An 18,023-nucleotide genomic window follows, 5' to 3' on the forward strand; every position below is an offset into this window, starting at 1 on the left:
GGACAATGCATTAACTTGTATGCATTTTAAAATGCAGATGTTAAAGTTTACATGTAGAACTGTGATTTTAGTTCACTTTAGCTTGTAAAGCTAAAGTTGCACATTCCACTCACCGATTCACAAGGTAAACAATAATATTGAATCAAGGATTTTTTTCTTCTGACTAAGCACAGTGGTCATAGTTATTGTATTCTGTTTTAGGAGCCAAAATTTTACCTGTACCATAGGTCATGTACAGGTATTTAGATGGCTGTTTTGTGACATCTAAAACTCATCAGTTTAAAAACCTGACTCTCAGACTAGCTTCCACTGCATTTTACTAAATATCTTAAAACATATCAAACACAATACAAGACAGCGCTCTGACACAACCTACCTCCAAAGAACAAATATTGTCATGTATGTAGGTATAGATATGTATAGATGTGAGTATATTTGGAACAAATACATTTTTGCTCATGTTTGCTCTGTTTAGTCCACTCAGATATGTGCTGTTTGGCCATTCATGTACATCCCAGTGTTACATATATCCAGAACGTGACACAAAGAGTGGTCTTTGATTCAGCAGTGATTTATGGAATGTGCTGCATAGTAATCTAACCGAAGACTGATAGGATAACTGAGGCAAACACATGTGGTCATGTACAGTGATGTGTCCAAAGTCTAAGCGTAAGCCTACGGGGCTGTGAAATTAACATGGTTCAAAATCATATGGAACCCTTCAGACATACATTTTCATTTCACTGCCTACTTGTATCCTATACTTAATGTTTTTTTCATATAGACTTTGATTTTAAAGGTATTTGGCACTACCTAAAAGACAAAAGAGTGCTGCGTGAGATACTTCATCTTAAAAACACGTTTGCACTCACGCTGAAGTGCTTAAGACAAGTTCTTGCAAACTTTGCTATGGTTGGTCTGTTGATCTATAAAATCCATCAGGGAGATTTTTAAACACTCAGGGTGTTAATAACACCCAATGAAAACAATCAACAGTTTGACAGCTGGTGTGCCATGTGTCCATCACAAACCTGAATCTAAACTGCAACACATAAGGGATGTTCTTTGAGTTCTGGCATGTTGTTTGGACATAACGATCACCCTGTCTCATAATTCAACCATAAACAAGCATCAGCCTCCTCGATTTTGGAAACAGACTTTATGAGTACAGGTGTGGTTCGTTGTTTATCAACCCATTGTAAAAGAGAGGTAAGCAGAGGAACTAATGAAAGGGGGAAAACGTCAGTTATGTTGACAACATATAGCATAGTTTCACATGTATTCAGAACTTATGTATATAAGCTTGCAAAATCATATGGCGTAGGGTTTGTGAAGATATACTAGCCTTCGTGCAGTGCTTGTATTTACTGTAGTGCACTCTGTTGAATGTTCCTTCAGTGTAAGCTCTGCTGAACAAGGTCTCCAAGTGAGATCATTTAACTGCAGGATCTGCTAACAATATCTTGAATTGATAGTCGATGCCTCTCTTTTTATGACCTGAGGTTCAACTTGTGCAAAAAGTTTTGTTACAAACTTATTACCAAAAACCCATTGTAAATCCGTGCCTTACACTGAGTGACTTAATAACAACTTGTTTCATTTTTAACAGTAAAACACATGGCCCCTTCTAACAAAACCAGATCTCAGCGACTAGAAATCCTCTATTAAAATTTAATCCTGTTGTTCCTTAAATATCAGGCCAATCCAGCATGTTATTTGCTATCTAATGACCTCTGGACTAAATACAGTCCTCTCTGTGTTCTTGCCATTTAGTCTTGTCAGATTAACCCAAGAATGTTCCCACTTTAAAACACGGAGCTTAGCAAGCAGTTTTGTGGTTTGTCCCTCTGGGCTTGTCTCTTGAGACGGTTAACATCATAGAAACTTAAAGCTCTCCATCATTGCAGATGCTTTGAAATTGAACTTTGGTCTGTCTCTCTGTATTTCGGTCTCATGGCTAATTCAATGTGATTGTAGGACAGATTGCTACAATTCCAGTACAGATCCAAAAGAGAAAACGCGTTTAAGTGCGCAGATTTATGCGGGCTGCTAACGTGCTAGACCCTCTACTGCTCGATTCCGACTGTCATCTTTTTCTCCTTTCTCTCTCTGCTGAGAGACAGAAAAATATGTCTTGGCCCTGCCAGCTCCATTAATCACAGTGAATTAAAACATGCTAGACATTAAAGTGATTCATTCTCAGTCAGAGTTGTAGCTCCGAGAGTAAATCTCTTGCTGTTTTTTTTTTTTTGTTGTTTTTTTTTTTTTTTTTTTTTTTTTTTACTGCTTCACATCTGCCGTTTACTTCAAACGACCCAGGAGAGTTCGAGGGCTACGGGACGTTTGCAGTGCCGTGCCAATTAGACGTGTGTTAATGTGACCTTTCTGGTCCATGTAGTAATGTCTCATTTTAGAGCTTTGGAGGCGCCTTATCTTTCAAAATGAACGGCCGCAGTCTAAACCAAGTTGTCATAAACAACATTAATATAAGGATATTAAGCATGCATTTTAAGTCTTTCTTCAGTCTTTCATGAAGTTGTTTACTCATTTAATCAGAGTCGACATGACGTCAGGATCTCATATATCTACATAATGGCTCTTTACTGAGGTGATGTGCAGTGTTTTTTTTGTTTTTTTTTCCAGAGTCAGTGCTGTCATAAAAACTGCCGTGTTTTTTTTTTTGGTTTTTTTTTTCAGATTCAACTTGGCCTAAACAGTACACTCAAACAATGGCTAAATATAATTTACAAATATTACAGTGCATTCAAAATATCTAGAATCACACATACTCTGATTGAAAGATAACAATTAAAAAGACTCAATCAAAATCTACATTTGTCTCCTTTCTGCTTTTCAATCAGTTTTACTCATTAGGTTCTCTGTAAAAAAAAAAAAAAAAATCCCATTGGCTATCCACCAGTCTCCCCACCTGTGGCTAAAAGCTTAGGGAATGAAGAGTGATAAAAGTCCAGAGCAGGCTACAGATCACATGGTGGCACTGATGAGTTGGAGGCACGCCGCTGAAATACACTGGAACATATTGCTCAAATGCCCCGCACTGACTGCAGTCTTCACCGCACAACGAACAGGGGGACATATCCCGCCTCTGCTCTGACGTGTAGGACCTGCTCGTCCTCCGACCTGTAAGGAACAACGAATTGTGAGTGAATGGAATCTGAGTAGATTTTCAGTTAAAAAAACATAACTCAGCTAGCCCGCCCGACAGCCCGCAGACTTGACATAACAAAAGACACAGAGGTATTCTGTAGATTGGAGATATTTGCGGAGAGCTTACGAGGTTCGTAGTAGTCATAGACAGTAACTAAAGCGTGTTGCAGGCCTGCCACCTTGTAATCCAAAACGGTTGGGATTTCGACACACATTTCAGTCGTGGTGATCTGGGAGGAGGTTTGTATTATATTAATGCATATTAAAATATACAGCTTAAGAAAGTCAGGTAAAACTTTAAAACTTGAATGTCTTGAAGCATTCCCAAATCAGCCTCTGTAGATGAGTAAAATGGCACAATCGTCTTGTTTCTTTTTCTTTTTTTTTTATATCAAACATGGAAACAAAGGTAAAAGAATACTTGGTGTCAGGTAGCATGAATCATCAACATTGTATGTAAATTGTACGAGTCCAACCCCAGGGCATTAAAAGTGAGTAGTCTGATAGAAATAAGAAAAAAAAAAAGGAAGAAAAAGAGGAAGAGAATATTATGTAAGGAGACTCACTGAATCTAAGTAAAGAATCACTTTTCCTGGAGGTGTCTCCACCCTCCTGATCACATCATCGGTCGGTACTCCGTAATCCGCCAGGCCAAAGCCGCTGAGTAAGCCAACTTCCAGAATAGCCATGCCAGTCTGACTTAAACCCTGATTTTCCCAAAGCCTGAAATAGCCAGAACACTATCAGTGACATAAGAAATAACAATACATTACAAATGAAGTAAATATAAAAACTACCCCTTGCTTTGAAGAGATATTGTGTAACAGCAGGAGGAAAGAAACACTACCTGGTGCATATATGAAGATAAATATTGTACATGTCTCTGTCTGTAACATCTATCTCCAATTCAAAGGCCTCCTGTTCATGGGCATCTCTGCGTCTCCTTGAAAACCCCTCACTTTCCACATTGTAAAATGCTGCCAGCTGAGAAGGTGAGAGATGGTAAGACAGTCAGTAAGTAAGCTCTGGATCTGCTTTACAGTAATGAACTCACCACATTGGCTAATTTAAGATTTTAGTAGCCTTTGCAAAGGTGTGTCAAAACAGTATAATGAGAAAACGTTTGTTTTGCTGTAGATATATTTGTAACGTTTATCCCTGAAAATGTTTTTGAATTTGAACACAATTGTTTAAATTCTTGAAAAGAAGACATTACTTCGCTCAGAATTAACTTAGCACTGGAGAGTTTGCTGTGTACTCATGAACAAAAGTCTATCTTTCTTGGCCATCTGCATGAAACTTCAATTTAAGCTCTCAAAGGCACTGTTATACATTACAAAGGAGCGAGTTCTAATAAGTAATGACAAAAGGAATATTTTTCCAATTATTCTTCCTTCTTTCATCCTTTCATTTCCAGCAAGTAACATGAAGCAGGAGGCAAGATTATCAGTCACAGCTGTTGTGCTTTTCACTTTCATGTACATTGTATTGGTAATAGTGATCTCCAAGGTACTGGCAAACTCTCCAGGTGCTTATTCAAATGCACGATGCTCATTCAAATATAGCGCTTCTACTCACCTAGCAACCCTGATTACCTATGGCACCTAAAGCTAAACATTGTTACCAAGGGCACTGCTCTGCGCTACGCTGAGGACGTTAACAACAGAACGCTGAATCCCCTTTGCTGTGAACAACATCACAGAGATCAGCGCCAGTTATGGTCTGGCACGGCGCCAGAGGGTGAAACAAGGTAAAAATGTACTCATACCTGAAAGAGGGCGAAGCCTCGACCCCTTGCGGTGACTTGAATGTTTAGCTCTCCGTCTGCTTCGATCTGGAAGGCAAGCAAAACGTTACCGTGTCACATCGTCATCCAGATGCTGAAGTGCATTGAGGCGATTGCTGTGTGGGTGGCTAGTGACCTCTTGGCTCTGTTGCAGCAGGTAGTTTGTCCTGTTGATTGTAAAGGAGGCGACTGGTCCTGTAGGTGCGTTGACCAGTATGTCAAGGTTTAGGAGGTCCGAGCTACCAAAGGAGCTGTACCAAGACAGTGCATGCAGGGCAACAATTGTGTCCTAAAAACAGAGAGTGACAAAGAAAGTCACATTTGTGAGCTAATTTTTATGGCTGAACATGTCAACACCATGAGCGTTTCTTTGATGGGAAACAATTAAGTCTCCTAAATGAAAAAAAAAAAAAAAGTTCTAGAGGTATTTGTGTTCTTTTAAACAGCACTTTGTGAACTGGCAGTTTCTGCAGCAGCTGAAATCAGAATCAGACGCACACCACGTGGATCACCACACCACAGGGTCTTTTTTTGTCCCCAATTAGTATAAGTTTTGAACAGATGATGAGTTTTTATAAGAAATCTTACAAGCCTCTTTGTTTGTGTTTAATTCAATATGGGTTTACAGAATCAGCTCAGAGCCTTGATCACGCAGCACATGCACAGATCAGTGAAGCACCCAAACACAGACAGTGCTGACTTCTTGGAATAACCTTCTATTAAATGTGGCCAGCTGAAGTCTTTGTCTGACACAACACAGATAGAAACAACCACTCTCTCTGCTCAAACTTACTCTCTCTCACACTACAGCTCCAAGATGTGCCAGGCATCCACAGTCTACTGATCTGATGCTGGATCTTCACCAAGCCTTTTGCACGAGCCTCTCCGATTCAAAATTTCTCTGAAACTCCCCGATATCCACGGAAGGGCTTAAGCTTAAGCTAAAAGTTTTATCCCAAACTGATATCTCCAAGATTCAGTGTTCCTCACTGAGATCTGTGCTACTGACAGAAAGCAGGCTCCAAGGAGACAGGGGATTCCAATGAGAGACTTTCTCTGAAGGCAGACTACAAATTTTGTTCAGGGCTGTACTTAAATATCAAAGCTACTCTCTCAAAGTCTGGAGCCATTTTAAAATCAATGGCACATTTTCATATGCACTCTTTACTGATTCTAATCCTATAAAAGAGGTTCAGATGAGCAAGAACACCTCATGCCATCACATTTATATTCATGAAGAACACATGAAGTATGTGTTCCCTCATTGTCTGAAGGCTAGTTAAAAGTATCCAGCCAAGCATGTATGAAGATTCTCAAGCACTGGAATGCCAAAAAAAACAACCGGACATACCATTCAACTCTCTGACCAAACATGATATTATGCAGTTGTCGTGAGTTGAGCTGGGGTGTGGGAATCAGCATTAGTACCCAGCAAGATGCCTGTATCTGGAATTCTTTTCTATGGAAGTTTACCACTGTTTATCTCTCTAGCATGAATAATTGGGCTGTTTTTGGGCGGTTTTTATATGATATAGGCAGACATGACCACTTACATAAATTGATGATAGTCTTCTTCATGCCTAACTTGACTTTAGCACTGATTTGACCTTTAAAGTGTTAACGAGTTTGCAGAACTGCACGCTGTCATGCAATGTTGAATGAACATGCTTTTGGGTATTTCTTTTTTTACACAAGTAGAAGATTAATTGGTAAGTGTTTGAAGGCTGACTGATCGTTCGCGTTCTAGGTTAATTATTGGTTTCCACCTTATGGTTCTGTAATTCAAATATTCAGTTTATGAAACCGTGACATTCTTTTCATTGCATCACTAGTTGGCAAAATAATGGTGTTGACATCCATTAAGGTCGAGACAAGTTCATGAGTAATGTTGCATAATGAGCATATTTGACATGTTTGTTGCCTGTAAGAGAGTCATTTTTGAGATGTATACAATTATAAATATCATCACAGAGGCAACATTACTAATTCTCAGGTATATCTGTTGAAATTTCTCCCGTGAGAAGCTTATAATGCCTCCTTCAAAGTCTTATGCTTTTAACTTGGGCTTTCATTTTTGGTAAAGCTGGGGAAGAGAAAATGTGTGAAGATATTCTCACTTGTGTGGAGCCATATCCACCCAGGTGGTTTCTCTGCTGGCTAAGCCATTTCATGAGGGTGAAGCCATCTGCTGGCCTGCCCTGTTTATACAGAGCAAGAAGGACATAGGCGGCCATCTCGACGTCAGCTGAACGAGGCTGCCAGGAATCAGCCAACCCCACATTTGAGGAACTCCATCGCGGTACCCCATCTGTGGAGACAGCGCACCGTGCAATTGTGCAACGCTTGCAGCGTTCAGACCGAAATACACTTATCATTCAGCACGTAGCAGGTTTCTATACAAAGTAGCAATGCCAAAGCAACCCAAAAGGACTGATGAAACTTGGTCATAAAGTTCCCATCTGTGAATATATTCACCATGAATTCTGCACACTATAACAAGTTCTACAAAGATCCCACAAACACAGATTTTTCTATGCATGCTTCACGCATTACGTATTTTAAACGCATTAAGTCATGATCTTAAATGGTCTCTTTTCACTCTAGAGAGTGGGAGTGAGTAATCTGTCATTCTGTTCCTGTGAACACTCACCCTGCTCCTCTGCTCTGCTGAGCAGCTGATTCACAGCCGTGGGTGCAGAGGCACTGTCAGCCAGAGACAGGGCGTAGCCTGCTAAGCTCAGGCTGTAGTTGCTAGAGATGCCTTGGGCAAGCCTGGTTTGCAGGTAACTGAGTGCGGCTGACACCTGGCTCGCATACATACTCTAGTAACAAATAAAACGGCGTTCTGTCATGTCAGATTCAACAAAGCCTGCGTTAAAAACGTCCCTTGAATCCTAAAACATTACTGATTGCAATCTAAGTACGTGCTACAGACCCTGTAGGTTGCATCTTCAAGCAGGGCCATAAGGACATAGGCAGTGAGAGAGACCGGCCCGTCCAGACCTCCCTGTAGCTCTGAGTGGATGACCCTGCCCGGTTCCAGAAAGGTCCCGCCAGGTTCCTGCTGGGCGCTCAGCCAACTTGCCGTCCTGGCTATAACTGTCGGGTCAATGGAGACGAATTGCCGTGCCTGCAGGAAACACCTGAGCACGAACGCTGACAACCTGCATCAAAAAAAAAAAAAAAAAAAAATTGACACCATCTACACAGAGGTCCAAACTACTCCAAACTGGTTTCACTTTAGTTCAAATGAGTCATACATAGATACAAGACCAGACTTACCAAGTGCTGCCAGATAAATCATCATCTCCAAATGCACTAAATGAGCCATCCAACCTCTGGTAGGACAGCTCACGCTCATAGCCTGCACGTGGAGACAGCAATTAAATTATTCATTTGATTCAGTTATATCTCGGGGAAGCAACATAGCAACTAGGAGTTGTTACAGTATGATATTATATTTTAATAAGACTTGTTAATGATATTGTACCTTCCATCATGTACGTGACAGCCTTGTTCCGTATCTCCTCGGTAGCTTGTCCAGTGCTGGTGAGGTAGCGCAGAATGTAAATATTGGGAGCAAAATGGATCATGTTCTGTTCACCACATCCATATGGCATCTGAATGAGAGACTCCAGCCCGGTGATGGATGGTCCGAGAATGTCGCCTTTAACAACACAAAAAGACAAACAGGAAATAGGAACCACTAAACATAACATGCTGAATGAGAAGTTCATCTGCAGCAAACAAGCAACAATATCGTTCAGATATTCACCCTAACCCAAAAAAAGAGGAATGTTTACCATCATTTTGTCACAGTCAACAAAATAAGCTAAATGCTGCTTTTGAAGGTACCAGAGTCATCAATAACAAAGGTTGTGCATGTTTAGCGTCGTGGATAACAACAACAAGTAAGCCAAGTAGCCTTCTAAATCAACTAGCCTGACAGAGGCTGAACATTTTACAGCATCATTCTAGGAAAAACAATCACACAGCTGCTCACCATAAAAACAGAGCTTGGGTCTGTTTCAGAGCCAAGCATACCATTATTGCTAGGCTTTTCTCTTCAACATTTATGGATACACATGCTTAAGGGACTTGCTCATCATCATGTGTCAATGTTTACAATGAGTGTTCACTTTTAAGTGTGTTTTTATGAGACAAAACACAAGTCCAATCAAACTTTGCTGCGATGGTTCCTTGAACCGTAGGAACCTTGCGTTGCGTAACAGTCTCTCTGCACAGTATGGCTTCACATCGTGGTAACCCTCAAAGACAGACGTCGGACTTGACGTACGACGTACCAATGGCGGTTACTTCAGCTCGCTGGCTGCCGGGAACCACATCTGCAGGGAAGGTGAACAGAATCTCTTCGGTCAGAAGGCTCTGTGTCGGTGCAAACTCCAGGAACAGAGTTTTCGTGAAAGTCTGCTCAATTCCTTCTGGCTGTGAAAAAAAAGCCAAAAAAGAGTAAAAACAGCAGCTAAAGGGTCAATTTGGGTTATTCAGAAAGTATATTCTCTTCAAAAGAAACTGTTCTGAATTATCAAGCTAGGACAGAGTAAAAAGGGGCAATAAATCTCCGTTAATAGCTCTGCAGAGCTGCACAATCTGTGCAAAGAGCGAGTGCAGATCTAGAGGTATCATGCTGAAAAGGGGAACATGGAAAATACCAAAAAAAAAAAAAAAAAACGAGGGGGATACCATTTTTTTGTTTCAAAAAATGATGAATAAAGTTACAGAATACTACAGCATGTGGATGTACACACTGGTGAGTGAAACTATTGCAATGAATTATAAAATGACATTTTTATTAGAAAAGCTGATGATGACATAAAAAAGAGCACAGAATCAGATTGTGAAAGAAGTCTTATGAAGCACCTTGACCAGTATTGACCCTCGGACGACGTCCGAGCCATAGGAGGAAATGGCTCTGACAGAGATGGGCATTTCTCCCAGCTCTGTCGCTCTGATGGGGAAGAGCACGGAGGTACCGTTCTGACTCCAAACAGAGACCCTCTGTGTGCTAGCCATGGATATCGCCTCGCTCTCAGAGGACACAAACTCAAACATCTCACTCTCGCCAACAATCACCATGACCTGGGATTAAAGGCAGGGAACGGTTACCAAAATCGTTTCGCATGACCTACAAAATGGGCTTTGTTCACAAAGAAAACATCTCTTTACAAAAAAAAAAAATTGAACAAATCCAACTTGAAAGGTAATTGTTGCCCAGAACAATCGATGCTGCGTGAAGATTATGATACCCATTACAACTACAAAGCATTCCTTTTACAAAAGAGCTCGACTGTATATTCATTATAAAAAGGAGCCTAAATATGATAAATATCTTCACAAACAAAGCGATGAATTGGTCACCTGAAATTTAATATTTTTTGTTTCTACATACAGACCTGGAGTGGGTTCCCAATACACATTGCAACTCTACCATCACTGTGAAGACATATTTGCTGTGTATTGTTAATTTGAGAGTTATCCACAATATTGCCTGTAGTTTATCAAGCATAGGCGTCTCACAGGACTACAGAAAGGTCAATTCAAAGTCTAGGATCCTGCTCTGGGTGGAGCACCTCATATCTACAACACAAAGCACTTAATGATCTGACAGGTTATCCCGTGGGTACCTCTAGGTCCTCTTCCATGTAGTTGAATAGAATGATCTCCAGCAGAAGCAGTTCTCCTCGGATGATATATGCAGGAAGATTTAAGGACAGGAAAAAGTCTTGGAACACGGTGAGCTGCAGGAAAACTCTCAAAGTCAGTAATCAAGAACATGGTAATCTGAAGGAAAATTGGATGAAGCAGGAAGCCTAAACTCTCACCTCTGCTGGAGCACTCACGCCTAAACCCAGGTTCTCAGACATGACAAAAGCAGTAGCTACCCAGGATGTCATGCTGTCTGGAACCATCAGAGGGAGAACTGTAGTATTTGAGCTGCTGTGATTCATATAAAAGTAAGAGAGATGCTGGCAATTACTGAAATATGGTCCATAAAAAAGCTGAAATTTATCTTGAACATTTTGTTGCTATGTTGTAAATTGGTTATTTGTTTGATTAAGGGGATGTAAAAATGAAAGAATGAGAGCAGGAACCCCTCTGTTACCCCATATTAAGGTTCAGCCACAGCCATGTTTCTGGAAAATTCTTGCGCTCATGTGGTTCCTGGTTTGAATAGCCCTCATACTGTGTGATCTCGACTCCCTCCCCTGCTGTGGAACAGACGAGGGTTAGTAAGAACTGGGCTGCAATGTCTGAACTGAAGCTCAGCTTTCGTTTGAGTGTCTTGATCCAAGAGTTCAATTTTAAAACTTACGAAATTCAGGGGCCAACAGATTTTCCTCTATGTTCAGTCTGGCATCTGTCAGCACCATGAGATTGCATTCCTGAAGTTTGTAACACGAGATAGCATAAAATGAGACCCCTAATGTACTCAAATGGAAAACTGACACATGTGAGAAAGCCTGGCATAAAGCTATCAAATAAACCCAATTCTATGAGTCACAACTACCGTGAATATGGAATATGGATCTCCCATCCTCATTCCATCTGGGACAGGGTGGCTCATATATTCACTGTATTCCACCAGCTCTTCAATCACCTACAAAAATGCAAATGCATATCCTCAGACGTCCCATTGTTGCAACGTCTGAGAAAAACAACAAAAGACATCACGAAAGAAATACAGAAACCTGTCTGCCAGGTTCTGAGGAACATAGCCTCAGAGTGCTTGTTTCCAAGTACAAACTGATACCTGGGTGGGTGTTGTGTATTGGGTTACATACGTGTACCAGCACAAGTTATTGTGCAGAATCTATTGAAACTGAGACAATGTAAAATCCAGTGTAAATCGCTAAGTCTGCTGCTGAGTTATTTCCTTATTCTCACAGGTGAATGGGTGGAAGTCTTTGTGATGGCACATAAAACGCGACCTACATACACGGTCATTTTAAGAACACCAAGGTGAGAAAACACGTTTTTGACTAAACCCCCAGTGAGTGTCATTTTGTAGCACTGAGTGATTTAGCTCATTTAGGTAAAATGGAAAGAGACACAAAAACAGATTTGTTCTCACCCTTTTCTCTGTGATGTCGTTGTCCGTCCCCGACGATTTTGTGGCTTTGTCCACCACCATTATTCCCACCAGAGAGCCGGGTTCAGACACAGACACAGACAGAGACACGCCATCCGCCGGCTGCGCTGTCCCATGGCTCCAGCTTAAAGACACCTGCCATCACCAGATCATTATGAAACCTTTACAGATGCCACGATGAAAAGCTGTTAACATGCACGCAGTACCACTGATTGATTGGATTAGTCAAACGAAGAATTACATGGTTTCTCAGGGCTTGTGTGAAGGGGATGTGCAACGCGTCGTTGATAATCTCCCCGTCAGGTCGAACACAGTACACCAGCACGCAGGACTTAGGAACCCAGGACTGATCTGGAGTCAGTGTGAAGGAAGTGGATCTCATAGTCCCTGCAGCTACCACTTGACCTCGTGACATCACCTACAGACACGTTGAGTAATTAGCTAATAACTTGAGATTTGTTACATTTGACAGTTTTAAGAAATGACCGGGCTACCAAACAGCCTACCTGAAAGAGACATTTTATTTCTTTACTTGTTAGTCACTGTCAAAGTGTTTCTTTGGTTCGGTTTGAAAGCATTTAAAAACAGTACTCTCATCTGCCTGTTTGACACCAGGCCAGGCAGAAAGAGTTTTAACAATATTATCTTTTTTTCACCCCAAAATCAGGAAGAACTAGCATTTCCTCTTTTCTATTACAATTCTTACTCAATTTAATTTAGATAAGACATTATGTTATAATATCAAATGTTATAGATGTTATACATATGGAATATATCATTATATATTATAATATATACATTATAATAATATATAATGGATTATATTATTATATTTTCCGTTATAACATCATAATGGAATCATTTGGTGTTAATATATTATTATGGAACTCTGGTGTATTATCTAATACCAACTGGGTTTTACATAATAACTGTGAATAATAGATTCATTTGTGTTAGATTAGTGCTAGAACAAAACTCTGCAGGAGCTGAACCGTCCAAACAAAGGGCTGCCAGCTCTGGTATGTGCAATGTCATTTTTTTTGCCCCTTTTGAAAGACAAACCATTAGCAACGCTCTTCTGTCTCTTGGTTTCCCTGTTTTACGTCACTGCCTCAAACGGACAACCTGTTCTTTCTTCATATTTGAAAAGACCTATTTACGTTCTGCTTTGAAATCCTGGCAACAATTGTGGTCATTGGCTCCACAGCAAAAATAGTTGTCGTTACGGTTGTGTTCTCTACTGTTCCTTCTTTTTCCCCAGAAATCAATCACTTACCAAGTAGTGAAACTCGGTTAGTAAGAAACTGCTCTCTACAGTCAAATGCAAAGGGTGTCCAACCTGTAAAAGTCAGATGCAAATTATTGTAAGATTCCACTGTTATTGAAAGGCCTGACAAGTCAAATTCTATGTAATGACAAACAGGCGCATCCATAGCAGCGGTACCTGGGGAGTGCTGGTGTAGTTGAGTTGAATATAAGACTGACTTGGTGATGAGTAGCTGCTGTACAGTTGAAGCCTCTCACTACTATCTTCAAAATGGGCCTAAACACACACACACACACACACACACACACACACAGTGTGACCAAATCATAACATTAGCATCATCCAACACATATTTTCCAGACCTCCGAACATGCTTACTTCAATACTGAGCGTAGCCACATTTTCTGATAACTGAATGTGGAAAGGAACGACTCCGTTAGCAGGGACTGGCAGCACTAATTCCTGGACTGGAATCTCATCGTTCATGGCAGGAAAGGGACGCATATTCGTGAGGGACATCGAAGCGTCCGTCGTAGAGGAGTTGTGCATGCGGGGTTGCAAAGCACCCTCCTCATCCCACTTCCAACTCCACGGGCTGCGTCTGTGCTGGCTCACTGACAGAGACACGCTCTTCATCTGGTCGGCCGCGGTCAGGGGCTGCCCATTGTACGAAGCAACTCTCACCTGCAAAAACACCAACCAAAGTGTTTCCTGACATGTCTGAGTTACAGAGCGAAATCAGTAAACAGGTTGAGAAGCTTGATTTTGGATTCGAGTCTTTGACAGATCCTTTGAGTTTTAATGGAAAGACTTCAGACATGAAGATACAGTCTCAGACAGTACTGTGGGACCGTGCACAAGCCCTTTTGATTCTTCTTACCTCAGCTGAAAAGTTCAAAGACGGCTTTATGACGGAGGGATATTGACGAAATTCAAGATTATATTTACACTTAACCACCGACACCCTGATGCTGCTGTTGTATGTTAGGCCTTAGGGGAAAATAAATACATAAATAAATAAAAAGATTAACACAGATTGGCACATTGAATTCTAGGACTATCTAGGATTAACATACTATATATGAAAGAGTAAACAACTAACAAACATCCAAAAAAAAAAAAATCCACTTACCTGTCAAAGACTCTGTGACAGATGCTATGATGTCTACATATTCACTGTCCATATATCCTGCATAATACTGATACATCTGATCCACTGATCGTTCGTATATATCATTAAATAACTCAGGCACATCAAAGATGAAATCAGTTGAGCCATAAATCTGTGAGGAATATGCACAATATTTGATTATAGAGTGACTGAACTGCTGTAAACAAGTGAAGGTCTATCAGAGAATGTACAATACCCACATTCATATATACATATATACAGGAGAGAACTTCATTAGCATTTGTCACGTGCTAAAACACAATGCTTACCATTTTGCTGTCTTCATAATGGACATCAATGCCATGGAAACAATGGACATATGTCAGTTTGACATGTCCAGACACTGACTTCCCATAGAAATATCTAGGAAACAGTTATACCATATTGGTCACATTTATGCGCTGACCTTAAGATTGTCATTATTTATAGAATTTGATCTTTTCAAAGGGGATGTGACTAATCTGATTACCTTAGAGTAGGATTTGACTGAGCAAAATGAAATATAAAGATGTTGTGAATAGACTCACCGTGCAGTAACAGTGCCTCTCAGTGTCTCCTCATAGTGAAGAATAGAAGGTGCCTGAACAAGAACTTCAAACTTTGGCAGCACTGCAAGAGAATAAACATCAGTTCCTTTGAGTGATAAAAACTCCTAAAACTCTAAGTTAATGCTGAGTATCAGTTTGTCAGTCAAATTACATCTGAAGAGTCATTTTGATCATTCACATTGCTTCTCATGGACTATTGCTGTACTGCTTTGTACATCTTTTTTTTTTTTTTTATCCAATCTTGGCCGAACTTCTTGTGAGATGGTTGTGATTTAGTTACAGAACTAATACGTCAACAGTGTTTCCCACTGGAATTACAATCAAGATGTCTCTAAATTTCCAAGCCAGTGATCTCGCATACAAAATGTGGTCATACCGTAGTAATCGACATTGAATTGTTTTTCCTGTACAACTTCCTGGAAGTCAGAAACAGAAAACAATGTAAAGGTTAACATATTGATTGCAGACTATGCATCCTGAAAACAGCCTCGGTGTTAGGTTTATATGAAGTGAAACAGAAAGGTTTCAGCTTACGTTGAAAGTAAACATCCAAAGAGCTATTCGTGAAAAATGGATCTCACATGAAGGCTAGCTTTATTTCAGCAAAACATTTTCTATCCGGTTTAGTGAACATATACAGTATGATCTCATATTTACATATTTATATTTATATATGTATAATAACATTACGTTGAAATAGCTGATACAGATTTTAGCTGGAATACATGGTAAACGTTTTTGGAAAGTTGTTAGTGAACATGCACTTACATTTACTGTGGAAACAATCGTCCACATACCAAGAGGCGGGTTTTCAGAGAGCTGAAACTCTTTTGATACAACACCCAGAACACTGTCCAGTGACATCCACTGCCGTATCATGTTTCCCCTCGGGTCCTTGCTCCCCACATTAACGGAAACAAGGCATATTAGATCAAATTCTCATCTACGCTGAGGCCCTCATGTCACTCCACACTAACATCCCCAGGGCCTTTGTACTTCAGCAGAGCGTTAAACATTAAGAGTTAAGCAAGAATTCAAATTTTTTGCAAGATAGTTATCTAGAACTATGCCTATTTTACACCCAATATTGAACGAGATGTTCCCACAAGTGACGAGCAATAGAATGCGAATTTTGTTAAGAGAAGTAAAGAGAAATGGGGGAACACAGTAGCCCTGGGCTGAGAAATTCCAGCGCTAAAAGTTCTTCTGACTCAACATCCCCAAAACACAAAGGTCACACACCCTGATGACCAGGTCCATCTGGCCCTCGTGAGGTTTGCTGTCGGGCTGAATTATCACCGCCCGGATCTTCACCGCCTGCCCCGGCTTGTAGTTTGGCTTGTCCGTCTGAATGAGAATGGACACACTTTTGGGACTAAAGCGCAGGAATGTTGTGTTGGTGAACACCATCTGATTTCCCACGTAGCCTTTCACCAGCAGCTCATATGGATACCAGTAGCTCATATCATTTTCAGGGACCTACACAGAGGGAAAAAAAAACAACAAAAAAAAAGATATTTGTTCATGGAGTTACAATTTTACACAGGCCACGTGATGAAAGGGATGGAATAGTAAACTGATGTAGGTTAAGTGGTGAATATCATCTGTGAGCTGATGGTGGACTGTGATATCCTCTGCGTTGTTTTCATTGTCAAACTCCACTGATGTTCGCTCAAGTTTGAAACATAGATCTACAAGTTCTCCATCGCTCACTATAGTTGCTTCACATGATTCAGACTCTTTCAAGACAGAATGAGGTTGACATCTGATCCAGCCCATAAACACAAGACATTGCTAAAAGCCAGTTTCACACGTTCACTGTGAAGCTTTAATTCCCAGAGGTGTACACTTCTAATTAACTGTCAAAAGTATTCATACACAATGGTGAGAAGCCAAACGTATACAAAAACAACAACAATAACAACAATAAAACTAGACACATTAATCAATGAAATACACAGTTTGGTCACAGACTTTATCATTTTTTTTCTTTTTTTTTTTCTTTTTTTCGTTCATATCATGTTTAAAGATAAGCTTTTTTTCTGATTATGAAATATGAATTTCTGATATTTCAAAGATGGGCACTTACAGCAGACAGCACTTGCATTTCCGTGGAGCCTTGAACAAGGAAACAAATAAAGGTTTAAATGTAATAACATCACCAGGGCTATTATTGTACAATGTATAGACATTATTTGGCTACTGTTTCAGTTAGCAAGGTTTCTGTACAATATAGTATAGCAAATTTACTTAAATGCATGAGACAGTCTCAGTATGATCTAAGATGACCATATAATTCATTGCAGTACAGACTGTGCTATACCTCCTTCAATGGTACTCTTTGTTCTGACAACACTGGTGTTGCCATGTATAATCTCAGAGATGACCAGAACTGCAGAAGCTTTCAGGTTGGTGACTGATAATGTGGTCGGGATACCAGGTCGTAAGACTTTAGAAACTGATATCAGGTATGAGGGACTGTGACTGGGACTGAATGAGAAAGAGAAGCAAAACACAAACGTGACCACAAAATAAAAGAACCGCAAAGCATCAAAGACACACGTATGATACCGAGTTGTACTGTTCAGCTGGCAAATGAAAGGCACAAAAAACAGCAGAATACAGGACATGTGTCATAGCCTACAATAATCAAAATAAGTAAATAAAGATGAAAAAATGCACACTCTGTGAACAAGTGACAAGACACAGATGACATAAAATAGATATGCTCCATTACCTTTCCAAAGTTTGGGCTCCACTGTAAATCGCAAAAAATCCAAAGACTCCAAAAACTTGAAGCCACTCCATTTGCAAGTTCAACGCAGCAATGTGTTCTCCCAGTTAATGGAGCCATAGATTTTTTTTTAAAAGGGTCCGTACACCTGATCTTTTGCTACTCCACCTACACATCCCCAAGGGGGAAACATTCTTCCATACAATCAGCCATATCAAATGAATCTCCACAGCACTCA

At 40.3% G+C, this 18,023-nt stretch overlaps 1 protein-coding gene across 1 annotated transcript in view; it reads right to left on the reverse strand.

Moving 5' to 3' along the window:
• cd109 (CD109 molecule) overlaps positions 1–17,859 on the reverse strand; it is a 33,226-nt gene extending 15,367 nt beyond the window's left edge. Inside the window, exons 1-33 of the mRNA XM_030770874.1 lie at positions 17,789–17,859; positions 17,375–17,541; positions 17,141–17,169; positions 16,294–16,530; positions 15,820–15,945; positions 15,428–15,467; positions 15,031–15,112; positions 14,773–14,866; positions 14,465–14,615; positions 14,213–14,322; positions 13,711–14,016; positions 13,510–13,608; positions 13,342–13,404; positions 12,307–12,483; positions 12,048–12,200; positions 11,484–11,573; positions 11,289–11,358; positions 11,079–11,181; positions 10,798–10,912; positions 10,600–10,713; positions 9,836–10,054; positions 9,259–9,400; positions 8,445–8,621; positions 8,237–8,318; positions 7,890–8,118; positions 7,605–7,776; positions 7,072–7,262; positions 5,091–5,243; positions 4,937–5,002; positions 4,016–4,152; positions 3,735–3,891; positions 3,296–3,398; positions 2,983–3,141 (exon numbers count right to left, since the gene is read on the reverse strand). Coding sequence (XP_030626734.1) covers positions 2,983–3,141; positions 3,296–3,398; positions 3,735–3,891; positions 4,016–4,152; positions 4,937–5,002; positions 5,091–5,243; positions 7,072–7,262; positions 7,605–7,776; positions 7,890–8,118; positions 8,237–8,318; positions 8,445–8,621; positions 9,259–9,400; positions 9,836–10,054; positions 10,600–10,713; positions 10,798–10,912; positions 11,079–11,181; positions 11,289–11,358; positions 11,484–11,573; positions 12,048–12,200; positions 12,307–12,483; positions 13,342–13,404; positions 13,510–13,608; positions 13,711–14,016; positions 14,213–14,322; positions 14,465–14,615; positions 14,773–14,866; positions 15,031–15,112; positions 15,428–15,467; positions 15,820–15,945; positions 16,294–16,530; positions 17,141–17,169; positions 17,375–17,541; positions 17,789–17,859 — 4,384 coding nt within the window. The remainder of the gene's footprint in view (positions 1–2,982; positions 3,142–3,295; positions 3,399–3,734; positions 3,892–4,015; positions 4,153–4,936; positions 5,003–5,090; positions 5,244–7,071; positions 7,263–7,604; positions 7,777–7,889; positions 8,119–8,236; positions 8,319–8,444; positions 8,622–9,258; positions 9,401–9,835; positions 10,055–10,599; positions 10,714–10,797; positions 10,913–11,078; positions 11,182–11,288; positions 11,359–11,483; positions 11,574–12,047; positions 12,201–12,306; positions 12,484–13,341; positions 13,405–13,509; positions 13,609–13,710; positions 14,017–14,212; positions 14,323–14,464; positions 14,616–14,772; positions 14,867–15,030; positions 15,113–15,427; positions 15,468–15,819; positions 15,946–16,293; positions 16,531–17,140; positions 17,170–17,374; positions 17,542–17,788) is intronic.
• Positions 17,860–18,023: the final 164 nt, after the last annotated feature.

Source organism: Chanos chanos, chromosome 4, assembly GCF_902362185.1.
Source record: "Chanos chanos chromosome 4, fChaCha1.1, whole genome shotgun sequence".
NCBI lineage: Eukaryota > Metazoa > Chordata > Actinopteri > Gonorynchiformes > Chanidae > Chanos > Chanos chanos.